General features: G+C 38.2%; 2 protein-coding genes across 5 annotated transcripts in view; both read left to right on the forward strand.

The window, feature by feature from the left end:
• Positions 1–15,601, forward strand: part of ptpn3 (protein tyrosine phosphatase non-receptor type 3) — a 32,931-nt gene extending 17,330 nt beyond the window's left edge. The window contains exons 6-26 of one of the 2 annotated variants that reach the window (XM_047808440.1): positions 157–201; positions 468–520; positions 822–939; positions 1,137–1,224; positions 1,355–1,443; positions 2,048–2,111; positions 2,225–2,355; positions 2,454–2,579; positions 2,665–2,778; positions 2,890–2,980; positions 4,127–4,204; positions 4,313–4,369; positions 4,454–4,610; positions 5,012–5,175; positions 5,295–5,385; positions 5,854–5,918; positions 9,741–9,881; positions 10,277–10,405; positions 12,236–12,381; positions 14,311–14,446; positions 14,562–15,601. In XM_047808440.1, the coding sequence (XP_047664396.1) occupies positions 157–201; positions 468–520; positions 822–939; positions 1,137–1,224; positions 1,355–1,443; positions 2,048–2,111; positions 2,225–2,355; positions 2,454–2,579; positions 2,665–2,778; positions 2,890–2,980; positions 4,127–4,204; positions 4,313–4,369; positions 4,454–4,610; positions 5,012–5,175; positions 5,295–5,385; positions 5,854–5,918; positions 9,741–9,881; positions 10,277–10,405; positions 12,236–12,381; positions 14,311–14,446; positions 14,562–14,642 (2,164 nt within the window). In that variant the 3' untranslated portion in view covers positions 14,643–15,601. Of the gene's footprint in view, positions 1–156; positions 202–467; positions 521–821; positions 940–1,136; positions 1,225–1,354; positions 1,444–2,047; positions 2,112–2,224; positions 2,356–2,453; positions 2,580–2,664; positions 2,779–2,889; positions 2,981–4,123; positions 4,205–4,312; positions 4,370–4,453; positions 4,611–5,011; positions 5,176–5,294; positions 5,386–5,853; positions 5,919–9,740; positions 9,882–10,276; positions 10,406–12,235; positions 12,382–14,310; positions 14,447–14,561 lie in introns of both variants that reach the window. The other variant, XM_027172379.2, reaches the window with a different exon arrangement.
• A 167-nt stretch (positions 15,602–15,768) lies between these two features.
• Positions 15,769–18,061, forward strand: part of epb41l4b (erythrocyte membrane protein band 4.1 like 4B) — a 29,461-nt gene continuing 27,168 nt past the window's right edge. Inside the window, exon 1 of one of the 3 annotated variants that reach the window (XM_027172409.2) lies at positions 15,769–16,580. In XM_027172409.2, the coding sequence (XP_027028210.1) occupies positions 16,335–16,580 (246 nt within the window). In that variant the 5' untranslated portion in view covers positions 15,769–16,334. The remainder of the gene's footprint in view (positions 16,581–18,061) is intronic. The other 2 variants (XR_007139468.1, XM_027172417.2) reach the window with 2 other exon arrangements.

Raw genomic sequence — 18,061 nt, forward strand, 5'->3', positions numbered from 1 at the left:
GTGTATGTGCGTAAATGTGTGTGTTTCTGTGCCTACATACATATGTACTGGTCTCTACATATACATGTGTGTGTATTTATATTTGCCTATATTACTCAGTTTGTTGGAGTCTTCATCTAAAGACATTAATTATAACCTTGTACATTTTCTTTGCAGACACTTTTATTTTTTGCAAATTAAGAAAAACATTCGGGAGGGCAGGTAATTCAGATTCAATCACTTTATTGTCATTGACTTTATTTGAATCCAGTGTGCTCCATAGAACTTGATTCAGGTCAGCCTGTTCTTTCTGTGTGATCATAGCTGGCTTTCATATAATACATTTACATAGTAGTCAAATTCTTAGTACATACTTTACATAATCGGATTTAGTTTAAGCTTAAAGTAAAGGCTGCACATCCACCATAAGTATTAATCATAGAAATATCTGTATTTTTAAATGTAATTTTAATATCTTTTACTTGCAGGTTAAAGTGTCCATTAAGCTCTGCTGTGGTGCTGGCATCTTATGCGGTTCAGTGTAAGTCTGAAATCTTAAACATGCTTATTGAATGATCAGTTGTATTTCCTAGTTTTCAACCCTATAGTAGAGGCATAGTTTGATCTTCAGCTTGGGTTACTGTCTGTGCAGAGTTTTGCATGTGGTCCTTATGTCCACTTTCAGTTCCTCTGGATTGTTTAGGATGATCATGACTAAATAGCCAGAGGTGTGAATATGTGTGCATAGTGTTCATCAAGATAACTGTTTACTGAAGATAAATGAATGCTGAACAATAAACCCTAATAATGCTAGTTAATAACACTTTTTGTTTTATAAACAGCTGAATTTGGAGACCATGTTCCTCAGTCTCCTCCAGGATATCTAGACCAAATCCATTTTATTCCTGATCAAGACAAGGACTTCCTTTTAAAAGTAGAGTCATTGCATCCTCAGCACAAGTACGTACATGTACATGTATGCAGAACTCGTACTATAATAATAATAATAATAATAATAATAATAATAATAATAATAATAATAATAATAATAGTGATTGCATTTATAGATGTTTATGTGCAAATACTTGGTGTGTTTTCCACTTGTATGCAGGAAAGTGCAAGAGTGACTAACTGTATGTTCATGTGCATTATTTCAGAGGCATATCTCAGAGTGAGGCAGAGTTGTGTTACCTGAACACAGCTAGAACTTTAGACCTGTATGGAGTAGAGCTTCATAGTGCACAGGTAGCACGTCCATCGCATTGTATTAAAGCTTTTGTTTCAGTGCTTTCATTACTCAATAATAAGAGAGAAAGAGAATATATTTAAAACAGTTAAAAGCGTATGACTAATTGCCAAAATGATTATTTCTTAGGATGCTAGTAACTCATCTCTCTGGGTTGGGATTGCATCAGGAGGCGTGGCCATGTTTTGCAATTTGGTTTGTTCCGGTTTCTTCCCCTGGTGGGTTATAATCTAGTAGCCTCTTTTCTTGATAACGTTGTTTTAGCCTGCTTATGTTTTACGATAAATGAGTATTAATATTTTTAGAAACAGTACACCATTTTATAAATATATCTTGGCAACAGTTCTGTGCTATTGCTATAGTCAAATGTTAAATATAACCAACACTGAGTCACAATCTAACTGTGGATGTATTAAATATTCAGCTGCTTTTCCTCAGGGTGTTTTCCCAAAAGAAAAGCTTTACTGTGAATGCACGTACTGTGTACTCTGACACAATTAAGAATGATTAATGTTTCAAATGTTTACTTACAATCTTAACAGCTGATTTCACATGACAAGAGGAATTACAACACAATCCTTGGTTGTCTAAAACTGGACCTGGTCCTAGATTTTAAAGCTCCCTAAAGTGATCAGAGAATTTTTTTGACTGCACAGTTTATTATACAGAACAAACTTTATCATTTATTCTGCAAGGTCTTGAAATTGCAGTATTTAGCAATATAATCATGGCTATAGAATGAATCGTGAAATGTTGTGAAGTTCAAATTCGAGAAACTGTTTACTCATTACGTTACACCTCTTTCCCTAATATATCTCTCAGGATCAATATAATCAAGATTTCATTCAAAAGAAAGAGATTTTTCATTCACCTTCGGCGGAAACATGTAAGTTTCTAGAAGAGTAGGTCAAGTATACACAACACAGCTGGTTTGCTTACTGAGTTTGTTTTTGCTGTTCAAAGAGAAAGAATTGTTAAAGTCTTTATGCTTTTATGTAGGGGGATGTTGGCCAGCAAGTGGTGTCTCTGTCCATGCCCAGCTCTCGTTCTTGTAAAAACCTCTGGAGATCCTGTGTGGACCATCACACATTCTACAACAGAAAAAACTTGCATGCGGTCTCCAAACCTAGGTACCTTTTCACACTTGGAAGTCCATTTATGATTTCTGGGTACATTTTGCTTTCGGGTTCCATCAGTGACCTTGTTTCTGAATGTGGCTGTGTTGTAGGTCTGTCCATCTGTATCGGAAACTAGTAGGTGAGGTGACGTGGAACCCTTTAATAAAGTCTCTTTCCACTGAACATCTGGAAACTAAAAGTCTCCCCTCAAGATCTCCACCCAGTACACCTAACTGGTACTGTGTTTATACTGATAATTTTTCTATACTAATTATTAATAGAATATGGTGGATTGATGGGTGAATTTTGTGTCTGTTTTAGGCGTGGACCTCGTATGCGTCATGATTTTCGTAAGCCCCGTCCATCTTCTGTAGACAACCTTACTAATGACATGAGTTATGTGACTGAGAGTGAAGATGTGTTCTATACTTACAGGTAAACATCGGTCCTTGCCTTCTCTCTCTCCCTCTCTCTCTACATTATTTACTATTAACTCCAAATTGTTATTTATCGAGTCAGTAATCAGTTCAAATGTGTTTAATGAAGGAAAGCACAGGAGGATGAGAAACCTATTTCCCACTCCCAATCTGATGACAACACTTTGGATGAGGAAGACTTTCAGTGTCTATGGGATAAGGTGAGAGGAGGTGTATATGTATCAAAAAATTTGGCAAGACAAACTTCCCACACACTTTTTCGGATGCTAACTGGGATTGGTTTAAATGGTGCTATGAATGCAGTCACCATGTTCTTTTGGGGCTAAACATATTATGGCAAGTTTGATTCAGTGTTAAGTGTAGCCAGGGAGGTGTAGTAAAACAGAATAATAGACCTTTCAAATCACAGTAATGCTCTTGTTAATTATTATTTCCTTATTATGCTATGATACACATACTAGTTAACCCACAATCTCAGATTCAAGCCTGCTGTCATTGTTTATAGTGCTTCTAGTGCACTAATGCCACTTTTACACCTGACTTGATTAGAAACAAAATCAGGGATAGAAGTACCTCACCGATCTACTGTACAACAGTGCAATGTCTCGCCTTGATCGTCCACACAGTGGCGCTACAGTGGTCAATATTGTAATTAATTAATGATATTGTTCAAAAATGCCCATAAGTTGTGAACAATTAATCACAGACTCAAGTATAATTAAACAAACAAAACTTAAACTATGTAATACGAGCGGTTTCAGAACAACACCACCTAGTGGTCACAAGATATGCACAAGTGTTTTTTTCTAATTTGTTCTAAAATAATCGAAGAAGCATTATTAGGCTCCATGATGCATAGAAAGTCACCTGATACTCAGTTTTGCCATGTTTAATTGTGTTAAAGCTGTATTTTACAAACATATTATTCTCTTGTTTAATTTCCAATTTAAGTGCTTACACACACATGATAAATAATACATATCTTTTTACACCTGTACAAGATCTTAAAATGCTTGAGCCCAATAAATTGCTACTACTGCAATAACAGTACAAGTTCTGTAAATATGTGCATAAGAAATGTTTTAACCTGAAACTGTATGTGAAAATTCTGCACTTTAAAGCCCAACAGATCCAAATAGCTGGCCAATTAAGCACAGCCATTTGTGCTATTATTTAAGTGTGCTTGCTAATCATAATAAGCTCTCTAAAGGAAATGATATAAGCAAAGACTTTAGTCAATGCACTAGGTGAGAAATAAGCCTAAATGAACCTGTGATGTGAATTCTAGATGTTATTAATAAATTATTAGTTTTTTACTCCTTGCTTTTTTCTTCATCTTGTAGCAGGATATGGAAGCTGATGGGGAGCTTCTACTAATCAGATTCAAACCTGACAAAGATGGCAAGTTTGGATTCAATGTCAAAGTGAGTGTATTTAGTCACCCTTTTGTGTGTATTTATGTATTTAATGACCATGTTTGTTTTGCTAATTGCATTACATTTGATGTACTGTTAAACGGTTGTTTATTTTAGGGAGGTGTGGATCAGAAGACACCTTTGGCGATCTCTCATGTAAACCCTAATTCTCCGGTAAGGAGTATGAACAGATTAGATTAGCATTTTTTTTACATCACAACATGTGAGACTACATGTAACTCTGCCTCTTTGTTGCAGGCTGGTCACTGTGTCCCTGCATTGCTGGAGGGAGATCAAGTGCTCATGATAAATGGACGTGACATTTCAGAACACACACATCAACAAGTGGTCATGTACATCAAAGCCAGCAGAGAGTCCCACAGCAAGGAGCTCTTATTGCATGTACGCAGAAAAGGTTTGTTGCTTTTTTAGCTAGTGTTTTGCTTGATCAGGCTTGAAAAGGGACACCTGCACACCTGCTCATTTAATCCTCATTTATTCCGACATATAATGTGGCAGCAGCACAATGCATACAATCATGCAGATACAGATCAAGTGCTTCAGTCTTGGTTCACACCAAACATTAGAATGGGGGGAAAAAGTGTGATCAATTACATTAACTGTGGCACACCCTAGTCCAACCCCAATATGCAGGTAAAAGGAAATACAGCTAAATTATGCTAGTCTGAAGAAATATAACTGGAAGGTCATGAAATATGCACAAGTGGTGAGTCTTACCATTCCTGCAAGTTTGGAGGTGTGAAAAGGCAAAAGTTTGCCTAATATTGACTAATAAATGATGCTTTGTGTTTACAGGTGTCTCTTTGCGAGCGGAAACCTCATTACAATTTCCAGGCAGTTTTAGCCTTCAGGAAGAGATTCCTCCATCCCCTGGTCACCCATCTGGAGAGACACTACAGGAGTCGATGAACTGTCTGGAGAGGGGATTGACTTCTGGCACTTTGCTTATGCAGTTTGAGGTAAGGATTTACAGGCATGGTCATGTGTGATTTTTTTTTTTTTTCCTGGGCATGTCAGCCTGAAGTATGTGTTCAAATTGGTTGATGATCCTTGCATGTGTGTGTGTTTTGACACTTAGAAATTATACAGGAAGAAACCAGGACTGTTAATGTCTTGTGCACAACTGTCTGAGAACATGGAAAAGAATCGGTACAAAGATGTATTACCGTGTAAGTTTCTTCAGATGATGTCAGAAATGACAGATTTGTTTCTTCCTGACAGGCAAAATTATGTGAGTATTGAACTGATTCACAATTCTGGAAATGCCATTATCACAATAATTATGGTTTGTGAATGTTTATGGTACGTGTCAACAGTCAGTGCTTCATTTATTGTTATTGACTTTTTAGAGGCTTTATTCAGCATGTCCATAAGAGTTTTTGAATCTCTGCTTGAATGATTTTGTTTTTTTTTTCTGATTATGATTGAGCTATGTTATGATTGTGGATGCATAGCTTTGAGATGTGAGTGGATTACAGTTATAGTCAACTGTAACATCTTGTTTTGTTGTCTTTAAAGCTTCTGTTTTGGTTCAGTCAAAATGCTCTTTAGAAACTACTTTGCTGAGGATTTTTTTGATAATCCCTAATTCACCATTTCCTCATTCTTTATTCCACCTCTCCCTCTTCTTCCATTAGATGACATCACCAGGGTGGTGTTACAGACGGGGGAGGATAATTACATCAATGCGAGTCATGTGAAGGCTAGTGTACACACACACACACACACACACACGCGCACGCTGTTTCAGACTTTACATTTCAGAATGTAAGACAAGTGCTGCTATATATATTGGCTTTCCAAAAGTAGTCTGCCACAAAGATTATTGTAACTCTGCATTCAAGCTGGCAAGCAGCATTAAGCTTGTAATTCACTAAGAAATGGCAGTAGACAAATTGTACACTATATGGCCAAAACTTTGTGGACACCCAACTATCACATCTATACAGGGACTTTTGCCAAACTGTTTGGGGAAAAAAAAACAATTGTCAAGATTTCCCTTCACTGGAACTAGTGGTTTGCCAAATTGGTATTCAGGGCTTGTTGTTCAGATTCAACAGTTCTGACCGCAACCCCACTGAACACATTTGAGATGAACTGGAACACAGTTTGCTCCCCAGGGCTCTTCACCTAACATCAGTGCCTAAACTTACTAATAGTCTTATTGCAAAATGGGCAAATCCTGACAGCCATGCTAGAAAATCTAATGGAATGCCTTTCTATCTTGGCAGTTATAATAACCTCCATTCTTCCAAGAAGGATTTCTGCTCGATTTTGGAGCATAGCTGTGAGGATTTGCCCATTCAGCTCAAGGGTATTAGTAAGTTTGGATGCCGATGTTTGGGTGAGGAGGGCTGGCATGCAGGTTGCTTTCCAGTTCATCGCCAAAATGTTGAGTGAGATTGAGTTCAGAGCTGTGTGCAGGACACTAGATTACTTTTACACCAACCTTGGCCAACTGGTTTCGATTCCAGGGCAGGGAGCTAACCCAGCCACTGAAGAGTTAACTCTCGGTGACCGTCCCAAGCCCAATAAAATGAGAGCGTTGCATCAGGAAGGGTAACCCTGCACCAAATCTAACATGCTGACCACATAATCCACTGTGGACAAAAGAACAACAACATAATATTCAAACATTATGTCAGTAAGATGTTTGAGATGTTATCAACATCTTTTCAAAATGTCAGTGTATTTTAAAGGACATATTCCTTTCTGCTGCATCCAACATTGAACAAAATATAAGGAATAATCCATGCTGGTATGACTACATGAAGCAGGGGGCCTTCTGTTCTAATTTGTGTATTTTTTGCTGGACTCCTACAATAGTGCAACGAATAGTGAAAAAAGACTATAATAGTACATACACTCTTAATTTAAATGTGGCTTGATTGAATTAAAACTAGTAGAATAATCTAGTGTTTAATAGATAAGTCAATATTTCCAACATTATTTTGTGAAATAAGTGAATAAACCCAAAGATACGATTGAGAGTTCCTCTAATAGCCGCATTTATAAGTCAAATGACCTCATGTATCACAACTCTTTGTTTGGAAACCCCTGACCCTCATCAGGAACCTACATCCAACACAGCAAGCCATCTTCAATAAAACTTTGTGAAAGTTGCTGTTTATTAGACCTTCCTCAGGAACCACCAGAGAAAAGCCTTCCTTTAGTGTACTATCAGATAATTGTTGCTCTTGTTCCACTTGTTCAGAGTAAAAGCATTACCTTGGATGACTTCTAATAAGTGGAAAAGAACAGACATGCTGTGGAACAGAACTATTTTTGCTCCCAATTGTTCCATATGACTGTGTTTGTGTTAAAGACTGTCATTCAAATAGACCTCATCTCCTCAGTCACCTGCTTTGAGATATTTGGCTATGGCACAAGTCCATCCAGGAAACACACTCTGGGACTTTAGAGCACTCCCACCTGATCCATCTGGAGCTCCAGGCTGTGGTGACACAATCTATAGTGGCATTTTCACAAGCAAGCTACCCCAGTCTAAAAGAAAAGTAACACAGACACAGACCCTGCAAAAATGGTTGTTTAATTGCTATAAAAAAACCAATGAAAAGCACTTCAGTAAAAACTCGTTTCCAAACCCCTGGCCAACACATGCTTCCCTGTGGTCTTTGGTAGACAAGTAATACTACCTACTGTATAAAAGGAACGAATGCTGTGTCACAGAGACAGCACACAGTCACACCACGAAATACAGACAAAAATACACTTCCCTTTGTAAGAGAGCTAAAATAATATTGGAATAGTTAATAATTTTAAGTTAATAAAGAGTATTAGCAGCTCCAGTATGCTGTTCAGCAGACTCACCACTGATCTTACAAGTGACTAATACAACAGGTTTGGCTAACACTCCCTACTTAATATGGAACACTCAGACATTTTACAATAAAGGAAACCATGTAAAACTTCATGAAACAGCTAGTCCCTACCACTGTGATCTTCAGGTTACATACTTTCTGTTTTTATCCTGATCATTGCCTGGCTTTATTCCAAGATTTTGTTTGAAATCGTTCTGTTTATTTAGAAAGGTGACCACAGCCTTTTGAAGAAGAAATTGTTTCCACATTTTGTTGATCTCACCACCTTGTTTACAATACAAAAAAAAAGAAGATGAAAATAATTTTCCTTATCCAGTGCTTAAATTTGTGGGCTTTTTTCTAGTCTTTTGTCTTTTTTTTTAATTTATTTTTTTTTTTTTATGATGCAGTTGGGCTGGAAATTTTGCTGAAACCTGACAACCTTGGTCTAGGATATAACTTTATCATTTTGTGCCTAAAGGCATCCAGAAGGAGCTGCTAGACTGTATGTTGGATGACTGTCTGTTGTTGACACTCACTTATTTTGGCTTGGCATCATTTATGATCTTGCACACACTCTCAGAGAAACAAAATAAATGATCAATTACCAGATACATCACCGAGCTATTACCTGTTGAGTTGAGTTTGGTTCAAAGCAACTCTGCTTGCTTCTTTTCTTACAAATTAACCTCAACACTATTCAGAGGCTTACCAGTTTTGGGGCAGCTTTAAATGCTTTCATTCAGAATATGATTTCGAGAGAAGGCCAAGTATTCAAACACAATCCCTATGGAGAGTAAATATCCACCCAGGATTCCCTCTAAAATAAGGATAAAAACAGCCAAAAAAAAAAGAGTAAAAGAACAAACCAAAATAAGTGTCCCTAGAGACAGACCGAGTCTAAGAGAACTAGCAGGACCACTGCATGGTGCCAAAACCCTTAATGGTTGAAACGGTTATAAATGACTCACAGACACACTGATTTTAAGGGGGGGAAACTACCAAGATCTCATAAGTCCCTAGGTTTAATTAAAAAAAATGATGAAAAGCAATGCTACTGTGGTAGGCTTGGTCAACGACTTAGTGATAAAGAAAACAGCTATCAAATTTGCAGTTGAATTGTAAGAGTTTATTCTCACTTTTAATTTTAAAATAAAATAATAACAATCAAGTTAGACCTGCTCGTTTAAATGTGCAAGGTATCCAGCTATCCTTTTTCTTAATTATCCCTACCCAGTTTGAAATCCTGCCATATGTCTGCCTTTTATACTTTTACTTCCAGTTCCTGCCTTCAAATTGTCTGTAGACTGTCTGCATCGTTGCCATTCTAATATTGTCTAATATAGTATTGTTTTCCAGTTGAATGGATAAAGTGATGATGTTCTATATAACTGTGTATGTGACACAAAAAATCTTGAATCTTGAAAGTGCGCAAACTATTAAGTGCAATTCTAAATGAATAGAAGTAGGAAGTTTTATTTAATCAATTGTTGAATCATTTAAGAAAAGAAAGGCTTGCTGACTTGGGGAGGGCTTGTTTTGAGTCTGGTTTGAATCCAAGTTCTATGATCAGGAACCAATGACATTTATAGTTTTATGTAGATTTGAAATTGAGGATCAGGTTTAGAGGGAAAATGCTTAAGTGTGTGTGTGTGTGTGTGTGTGTGTGTGTGTGTGTGTGTGTGTGTGCGCGCGTGTTTTAGACTGAGCCAGCAGGTATCACGTTACGTTATCTGGCAGCACAGGGGCCATTGCCCAACACATGTACTCACTTCTGGAGGAGTGTATGGGAACAGGGAGTCAGTGTGATCATCATGCTGACCACACTGACTGAGAGAGGAAGGGTAGGTACCACAAACAAGCTCTGACACACATTATGAAGCATATATTGTATATATGAACACACCGAAAGCATGCACGTCTCCATTGACGTATATGAAAAAAGAAATGTATTTGCACATTACACACAGAAGGACCCTATTCAGCTACTGTAACGCGCACACACACACAGTTTAATTGTGACTGCTCAGCTTGACTGTTGCTTGGTAACCATTTGGTCTAAATTCTTTCCTAGGGTGATTTGATATTTTGTGTGTGTGTGTGTGTGTGTGTGTGTGTGTGTGTGTGTGTGTGTGTGTGTGTGTGTGTGTGTGTGTGTGTGTGTGTGTGTGTGTGTGTGTGTGTGTGTGTGTGTGTGTATACGTGTGTGCTTTGCTTAATAATCTTGGCACTGTTTTAGACCAAATGCCACCAGTACTGGCCTCATCCTCATGAAGTGAAGGACTATGACTACCTTCAAGTGTGCTGTCATTCTGAAGAGTGTAACCTGGCCTATGTTACCAGAGTGCTAACGCTCACTCACACTCAGGTAATATACACACACACAGTTGTGTAAAGTGGAAATGTTTGATTTCCCTAGGTCTCTGTTTAGTACTTAAAATGATTATTTATTTCCAGAAGAAAAATCCCTAAAAGTTACCTAAAGCTACCTAAAACCTTTAGGCGTACATCAGGGGCGGTTCTAGGCCTTTTTTAGGGTGGCCTCAGCCCCCCTGTCTGTGATCTCAGCCACCCTAAAACTAAAAGGATCATTTTTACTTTCAGAAATAAACAATAAAAATTACGTTAAATACAGGACATGTCATCGATTATTTATTATTTTAATCCAAGAGCGATTTATTTTTACTTTGCTTTTACACGCATGCGTTGTAGTCTTTAAAAAGTGCGTCATCAGCTGTCTGCTTTATTTGAACGGAGAAGCTCAGGTATGCGCAGCGTGCACACGCAGTCAGAGCTGGAGGCGTTTATCTATAACGTTAAACGGCGGAAAGAAGCAAAGACGGCAACCAAAAGCAGTGAAATTTCACTAGTCTTATTACCAGAGTTGATGGCACAAACGAAATATTAATGCAAACAATCCATTCAATACTAAATAAAAATAACATTTATTGATTTGGTCTTTGTCTTGTGAATTGTGAAATGTGACTGCATTCATCGGACACACTGTTTGTAGAGAATGTACGAACTGATCTGATTCAAGACTGGCCTCATTACGTCATGCATAAAATTTTGGTGTCCACTTTTGCCATTTTAAATAATACCATAACTTTTGGCTTACTATGTAGTTATATAATATATAATATAAAACTCTTCTTATTTTAAATTCTCACTGAGGGCTAAGTCCCCCTAAAGATGAAATCCTAGTACCGCCCCTGGCGTACATTCATTTAATACATTTACAATCTGCCTAATTTGTAAAGCAGATTTAAATGTTTGGTTATAGTTTGTGTAATTCCTTTTCCCTTATTTTCATCTTACTGAAGCTGTTAATAAAACAAAACAAAAATCTTTATCCCCTCAACCAAAATATATTACTATTTATCTGTGTACCTGTGTGTATACATGAGTATATCTTTGCATGTGCGGGCACACATTTTCACAGGCAACACCACAGGACCACACACACACACACACATACATGCACATATACACACATGCATGACGATTGCTGGAGAACAGAGACCCATCTGTTGTAGCTGTTGGTGGGAGTTAATCTGAGCACGGGCAGCAGACGGAGGTTATATCACACATTCATTGGCCATACACCGTGTGTTTGTTTGTTTATGCCTGGGTGGGTGGAGATCGAAAGGTAAATTAATGCATGATACCACAATCAACTGACTCGATCTTTCTACCCTGTGACCTTGCTGTAGCAATTTTTGTGGACATCGCTAAATGATTATGAACCAAGATATATTCGTTACTGTAGCTACGTTTAATTACTTCCGTTCTTCCAAAGAGAGTTAATGATAAGAACTTACCCATAATCCCTATAAATGTTTAGAAAGGGTAACATTGCATGCCACATGTGTATGGAGATGTGCTCTCTCGGCAGTTAATCTCACTCAGGGGTGTGTCTGCATGTACCTGTTTTTGTGTTCTTGTTTTCCGCTTCAGTATCTTTGCAATCTAGTAGGGAAAAAGAAACGTGCCCCAACATGTATTCTCCATTCAGCAAACACTTGTTTTCTCTTTCTCTCTCTCACACACACACAAACACACACACACACGCACACATTCTCTCTCTCTCTCTCTCTCTCACACACACACACACACACACACACACACATTCTCTTCCTTTTTCTCTCTCACTCACTTACACACACATGTACACTCTCTCTCTCTCTCTTTCTTTCAGTTGGGCGAACAGCGCTCCATCACGCACCTACAGTATGTAGCCTGGCCAGATCATGGGGTCCCAGATGATTCTTCAGAATTCTTGGACTTTGTCCAGGCAATGAGAAGTAAACGAAAGGGCACTGAACCACTTATGGTCCACTGCAGGTAGGAAAAACAGAAAATTACTGGCACCCATCAAGATGATGGGCAAATAAATAACACACACAATTTTTCCACTCAGTCAATTAGAGAATACACTAAACTTAAACAAACTTCATTCTTAATTGTTTTCTCCCAAAAATATAAAGTGTCATTATTGGCACCTATGAAAATTATTTCAATTCATAAAAGGAAAGAAAAAGAAAGTATACATCCTCCTTGATCATTCAGTTCTATATTTTTGTCAGGGCAAAAACAATTCTGTAATCCACACAACTTCTATAAACAGACTAATAACCTGAGGTGACATCAACAAGTACATCCTATAATTCAGTAGCATGTAAATATAAACTTTGGCATCAGTTTCTTCAAAACATTGCTTCAGTTCATTGATATTTGAGGGCATTTGTTTATACACAGCTCTCTTAGGATCAACCTACAGCATCTCATTGGGGTTGAGTTCTGGGTATTGAAACTATTCCAGCTTTATATTTTTAGCTATTCAGATGTTGATGAGCTTCAGACCTGAAGAACAACCCCAATTAATGACATCACCACCACAATGTTGATGTTGGTGTTTGTGGTGATTTTCACCAATCATGGCGCACTGTGTATGATAAGCAAACATCTCCACCTTAGGCTCATCAGTCCGAAGGATATTGTACAAGAACCTTTTGGTTTGTTCAGATGCAAATTTTTATGTAATTAAGACTATTAATAACTAAGAGTATTAAGACTGAACATTAGACTGAACCTTGAATTTGCTGGGATGCCCACTCCTAGCAAGATAATATCCTGAAGGCTTTTCATTTGTAAACAGTACTTTTAACTGTGTAATGGTACATTTCAAATTGTTTGGAGATGGATTTATAACCCTGCCCAAATTGATGAGTAGCAACAGTTGCTTCCCTGAGGGCATGACATGGCATGGAGTGCTCCAGAAAACCAAACTGCCAAAAATGGTCTGCTTTTAGGGGTACTTAAAGAGGTCTTTCTTTAGGAATAACTACTCATTGTATTTCATTTGTAACACACAGATACATATTGAAATCCGTTGGGTTTTTTGTGACCAGATTAATTGACTAACTGATTGACTGAACTAACTAACTGACTGATTTATTGATTGATTTTTGTAATGGCCATCTCAATTTTAGGATTTGAACCATGTTCAGATGTTCATTGTTCTTACTCCGAGAGGTGAGAGGTGGTAGTCTGCCATCCGTACTCCTCAGTAATGAGTCAGGAGCCATGTGTTCTTGGTGTTCACGAACAATCTTGAAGAATCTTCACCTAAGCATTTTGAGCAACAGAAATATAACATTAGAAAGGATATACTGGGTCAGTCTACCAATCGCACTGGCCTGGTTTATATAATAAAGGATGAAAGTGGAAATAAAAAAAGAAAGGAAGCCTATTTCAGCTTGAATCAGAGGCTGCTCTCACCACTGACTTTGACGTGTTCTGTCCCAATGAACCAAAACATAAGGAATAATAAATACATAACACAGATTAAATATGGCATCTAGAGACCTAACAGGTACAATCATGTCATGAATAATTTGAAATGCATATTAATAAATACTTAAAGGAAATAATTGTTACAACCTCAAGGATCTTGAAAAGGAGTGATTTATGTTACATGTTGGGGAAAAGGCTTAGAGTGCTGTTATTTATTTATTTATCTATTCAGTGCAAGCGTCACACATTGTAATTGTGGGGTTAGTTCTGATCATTTTGTCATTGTTGTTTGGCAGGAAAAATAGTTTTGCATAAGAAAAAACTAGACAGTTTAACAACATCATGCATTATTTGTTTTGTTTTTTTACTTGATTTAAAATGTCATCGTTTTCATGAATCGTACCAATTATTCTGAAGTTGACTCTAAACTGCTAAAATCACATTAAGTAAATGATGGTGATTGGATGCTTTCTTTAGTGCTGGGATTGGACGGACAGGTGTGCTCATCACCATGGAGACGGCCCTGATCCTGATGGAGGGGGCACAGCCAGTGTATCCTCTTGAGACTGTCGCTTCGCTGAGGGAGCAAAGAGCAATGATGGTCCAAACCTCGGTACACACGGTGCTTTCATTTGCAGGGCTTTAATTTCTTGTATGCAATATCCACATTCACATGGCACTACAGACTATTGTTCATCTGCATCTGTGTTGTGTTTGTTATTTTTCAGTGCCAATTCAGCTTTGTTTGTCAGGCCATCCTGCATGTGTACCGAGAGAGATTCAAACACAGCCAAGCAACTAGCAGCTGACAAGAGGAGGACATGAGAAATGTACACACACACACATCTTAGAGATGAAAAATGATCGGTTTTAGGCATGATGGATCATACGTAAAAAGTAGGAGAGTAAGAGGGTTTTTTCAGCTCTTATGCTTTCATGCAATACATAAGAAAAGTAGTAAAAGGTAAAGAACATGATTAATAGAAATGAGTATTGTAAAGAAAATTTGGGATCAGATCAAATACATTCATATTTCTAACCACAGTGGCTGCAACAATGCATCAATACAACTGGTCCTACTTCCACCTGGATCTGTTGCATCACTGCATGGAATCAACCCTCTTATTTTGGGGTTGAAAATATATATATATATATTTTTAATCAAATTGTCATTATTTTTAAAAATGTAAACAGACATGCAGTAGCAATTATACAAATCGTTATCAAAATTCAAGATTTTTCAATAGGAAAGGAGACATTCTATAATTCTGCATAGGCATCAGCAAAACACTTACTGACACTGATGCACTGTCGTGCTGCTAATAACCAGACTTTTCTCCAATTAATTTTACTGTGTATTTAAATGACCAAAAACCAAGACCAATGGCGTTCTGTGTATCTTCATTCATTTATTCAGTCATCTTCCATCACCACCTCATCCTGGTTGTACACTGAGCGTGTGGTGGATGAGGCACCAGTCCATTATACACATACTGTATATTCACACTTATGGCAATTTAGCCTCATCAGTTCACCTACTGACATGTTTCGGGGAGGTGAGAAGAACCAATGGAACCTGGAGGAAATCATGAACATGGAAAAACATTCACACTTGTGTAGACCTTAAGAAGTCAAAAAGCACTTTGCCACTTTTAAACATGTATAAATCAACAGAATACACACAAATGCAGTCCAAATAGAAATACTACTACTAAAAAGAAAATCACTTTATTAATAAAGAATCAAATAAATGTTGATTTATTTTGGCTTTCTGTTTTTGAGTAGGAGTGAATGGTCTTTTGTACTGACAGGAATGCTTTGAAAATGCACCTGAAATATATATATTTATACCAGTGAGGTGTTGGGCAATGACCCAAAGACACACGTGTGGTCTAAAGGCAAACACCTCACAACCAGCAGGTCGCGCTGCCTTGTGCGCATCCAGGGGAAAAAAGTTTGAGCGTTTCTCTGTTTCGCTGAGCATGCGCAGTAAAAGCTGCCTGGCCAGTTCCTCTGGATTACTTACCTGGAAGGTGCATCAGTTTCGGTCAGTGGAGAAAGCGAAAAAATACCGCAAGCGGAAAAAAAATACACGCGGGTCTCGAAACTAAAACCGCAATCATACTGATAGACATTGATGGCGCTAAAGCTCTAGTGAAATAAATATTACGCAGTGGGGAGACGCGGAAAACGTTTGAGAAGCTCCGAGGCAGAGTGTGTGTGTGTGTGTGTGTGTGTGTGTGTGTGTGTGTGTGTGTGTGTGTGTGTGTGTGTGTGTGTGTGTGTGTGTTTGTTTTCTCCGTCCTGCGTGACAAGTCCTCCAGCTCTCTACAGGTCTGCGTCTCATCAGCTCGCTCTGGTGCCGCAGGACCGGTGTGTTCGTGATCTCCATAATCATCTGGAGCTCATATTCACCTCGGAGCGCGTATTACGGACTTCACACGTCACTTTCCGCGGTTCGCCGCGTCGCTTCTTCGCCCGCTTTCTCTTTCACTTGAAAGATGATGAGTTTTCTGCGCAGGACGTTCAGCCTCCGCTCACGGAGACGCTTTCGGCCGTCCGATGAGCTCGACGGTGGCGGACGAGGCGTAAACCCTGCGCTTCAGTCTCACCAGCAGCAGCACCAGATACCCGCCGTGGTGACCGGAGGCACTGTGGTGCACATCCCCGCCGCGGGCAACAGCAAAGCGGCCATCACATGCAGAGTTCTGCTGTTAGACGGCTCGGATGTCAATGTAGAATTACCGGTGAGTACGCGCACTTTAACCCAACGTGCTTTGGAGATACAGTACAAGATCTACTAGTTATAATAAACTCCATCCAGCCTTATAAGGATACTAGTTTGATTTCACTCTAGAATGACCTATTGCACTTAATAAGCATCGATTTGCTTCGCTGTTTCATAAGAACCAAGGCTAAGACAAGAGGCTGTAACTATCACTGTGTTTGTTTACTCATCTCCAAAACTTTTGGCCGCGCGCGTGCAGTGCCACTGTGTTTCCCCCCATGGGCTTCCCTTCCTCTGACAGATGGTGCACTGTCACCGATCAACATGTCTCTACAGTACAAAACCTACTCTTATAAACGGTGCCACCGATCAAACAAAACCAAGACACAAAGATTTATTTATTATTTGCTCAGTGAGGTCAAAAGGGTGAGTTTTACCTGTTCAGGGTTACATAAGATTTAGTCAAATTTAGCCCAAATAGTTCAAGACTTTTATGTAGTAGTGTTTCTGGTTCCTTTCAGTAGCTTTGCTTTTCTCTTGTGTGTCTCAATAAGATTTTTTTAGCTTCCAAAGGTGAACGTTTTTGATAAACACAGTTATAAATAACAAAGTTATAATATTGGATTTATCTCAATAATAATGTCAGTTGTCAGTCAATAATGTCAGTTGACCTCAAATTATAGTGTACTATAAATTTGAGTAATATAATGCACGCAATTAATTATTTAATTAAATATTTTAAGCCTTTACTAATAAAAAGGACCCCATATGTGTCTTCCCAGGCACATACTAACTGTGCGCGCCATACAGTTTTACATTTTGTGTGTATATATAGAAAATACCCTTATGGTGCCATTTCAGAGTGTACCCACACATTAACATTTGATTCAAGCTTTTACTTTAACTCAAAGTTGACCCTTACAACAAAGATGTTTTTGTTGCTGGCTACATTGGTAGGTGCTGGCTTAAGTGCAGAGATCATGTGTCTTGCTTGTATCGTGTTACAGCAGAGCTTGTGGATTTTGTCATGAAATATTTGAGACAGAAAAGTCGTTAGCCTACGTTGGATGGCACGCAGCTAGAGAGGAGCTTTATTTTTTCAGCCAGCTGGCCTAATTCACACACAAGCTTCAAGAAATGTAAATAAATAAAAAAGGGAGAGATTAAAAAGATTCAAATTCGTTTGTCAAACGTGTGTTGAGACAAATCCCACATGCACAAGAGCCCAAAAACCTTTTACATGACACTGATGTTTCATTTAATTTAAATAGCACGTAATACAGGTTAATATAAATGTTGTCTATTAAAGCTTAAAATATGTAACATGAATAAAAATCATACTACATTCAAGAACAAAGCAAACGTTATGTGTTGTGATACAAATAGAAATATTACAGGATCACTAAACTCAAGAAAATAGGTGAAAGTGAAAGAAAACGACATACTTATGGGCTCAGAAATGTCACTAGATGATGCCATGGGTTATTTGGAAAATTCAGG

The sequence above is a fragment of the Tachysurus fulvidraco genome, chromosome 25 (genome assembly GCF_022655615.1).
Source record: "Tachysurus fulvidraco isolate hzauxx_2018 chromosome 25, HZAU_PFXX_2.0, whole genome shotgun sequence".
Classification (NCBI taxonomy): domain Eukaryota; kingdom Metazoa; phylum Chordata; class Actinopteri; order Siluriformes; family Bagridae; genus Tachysurus; species Tachysurus fulvidraco.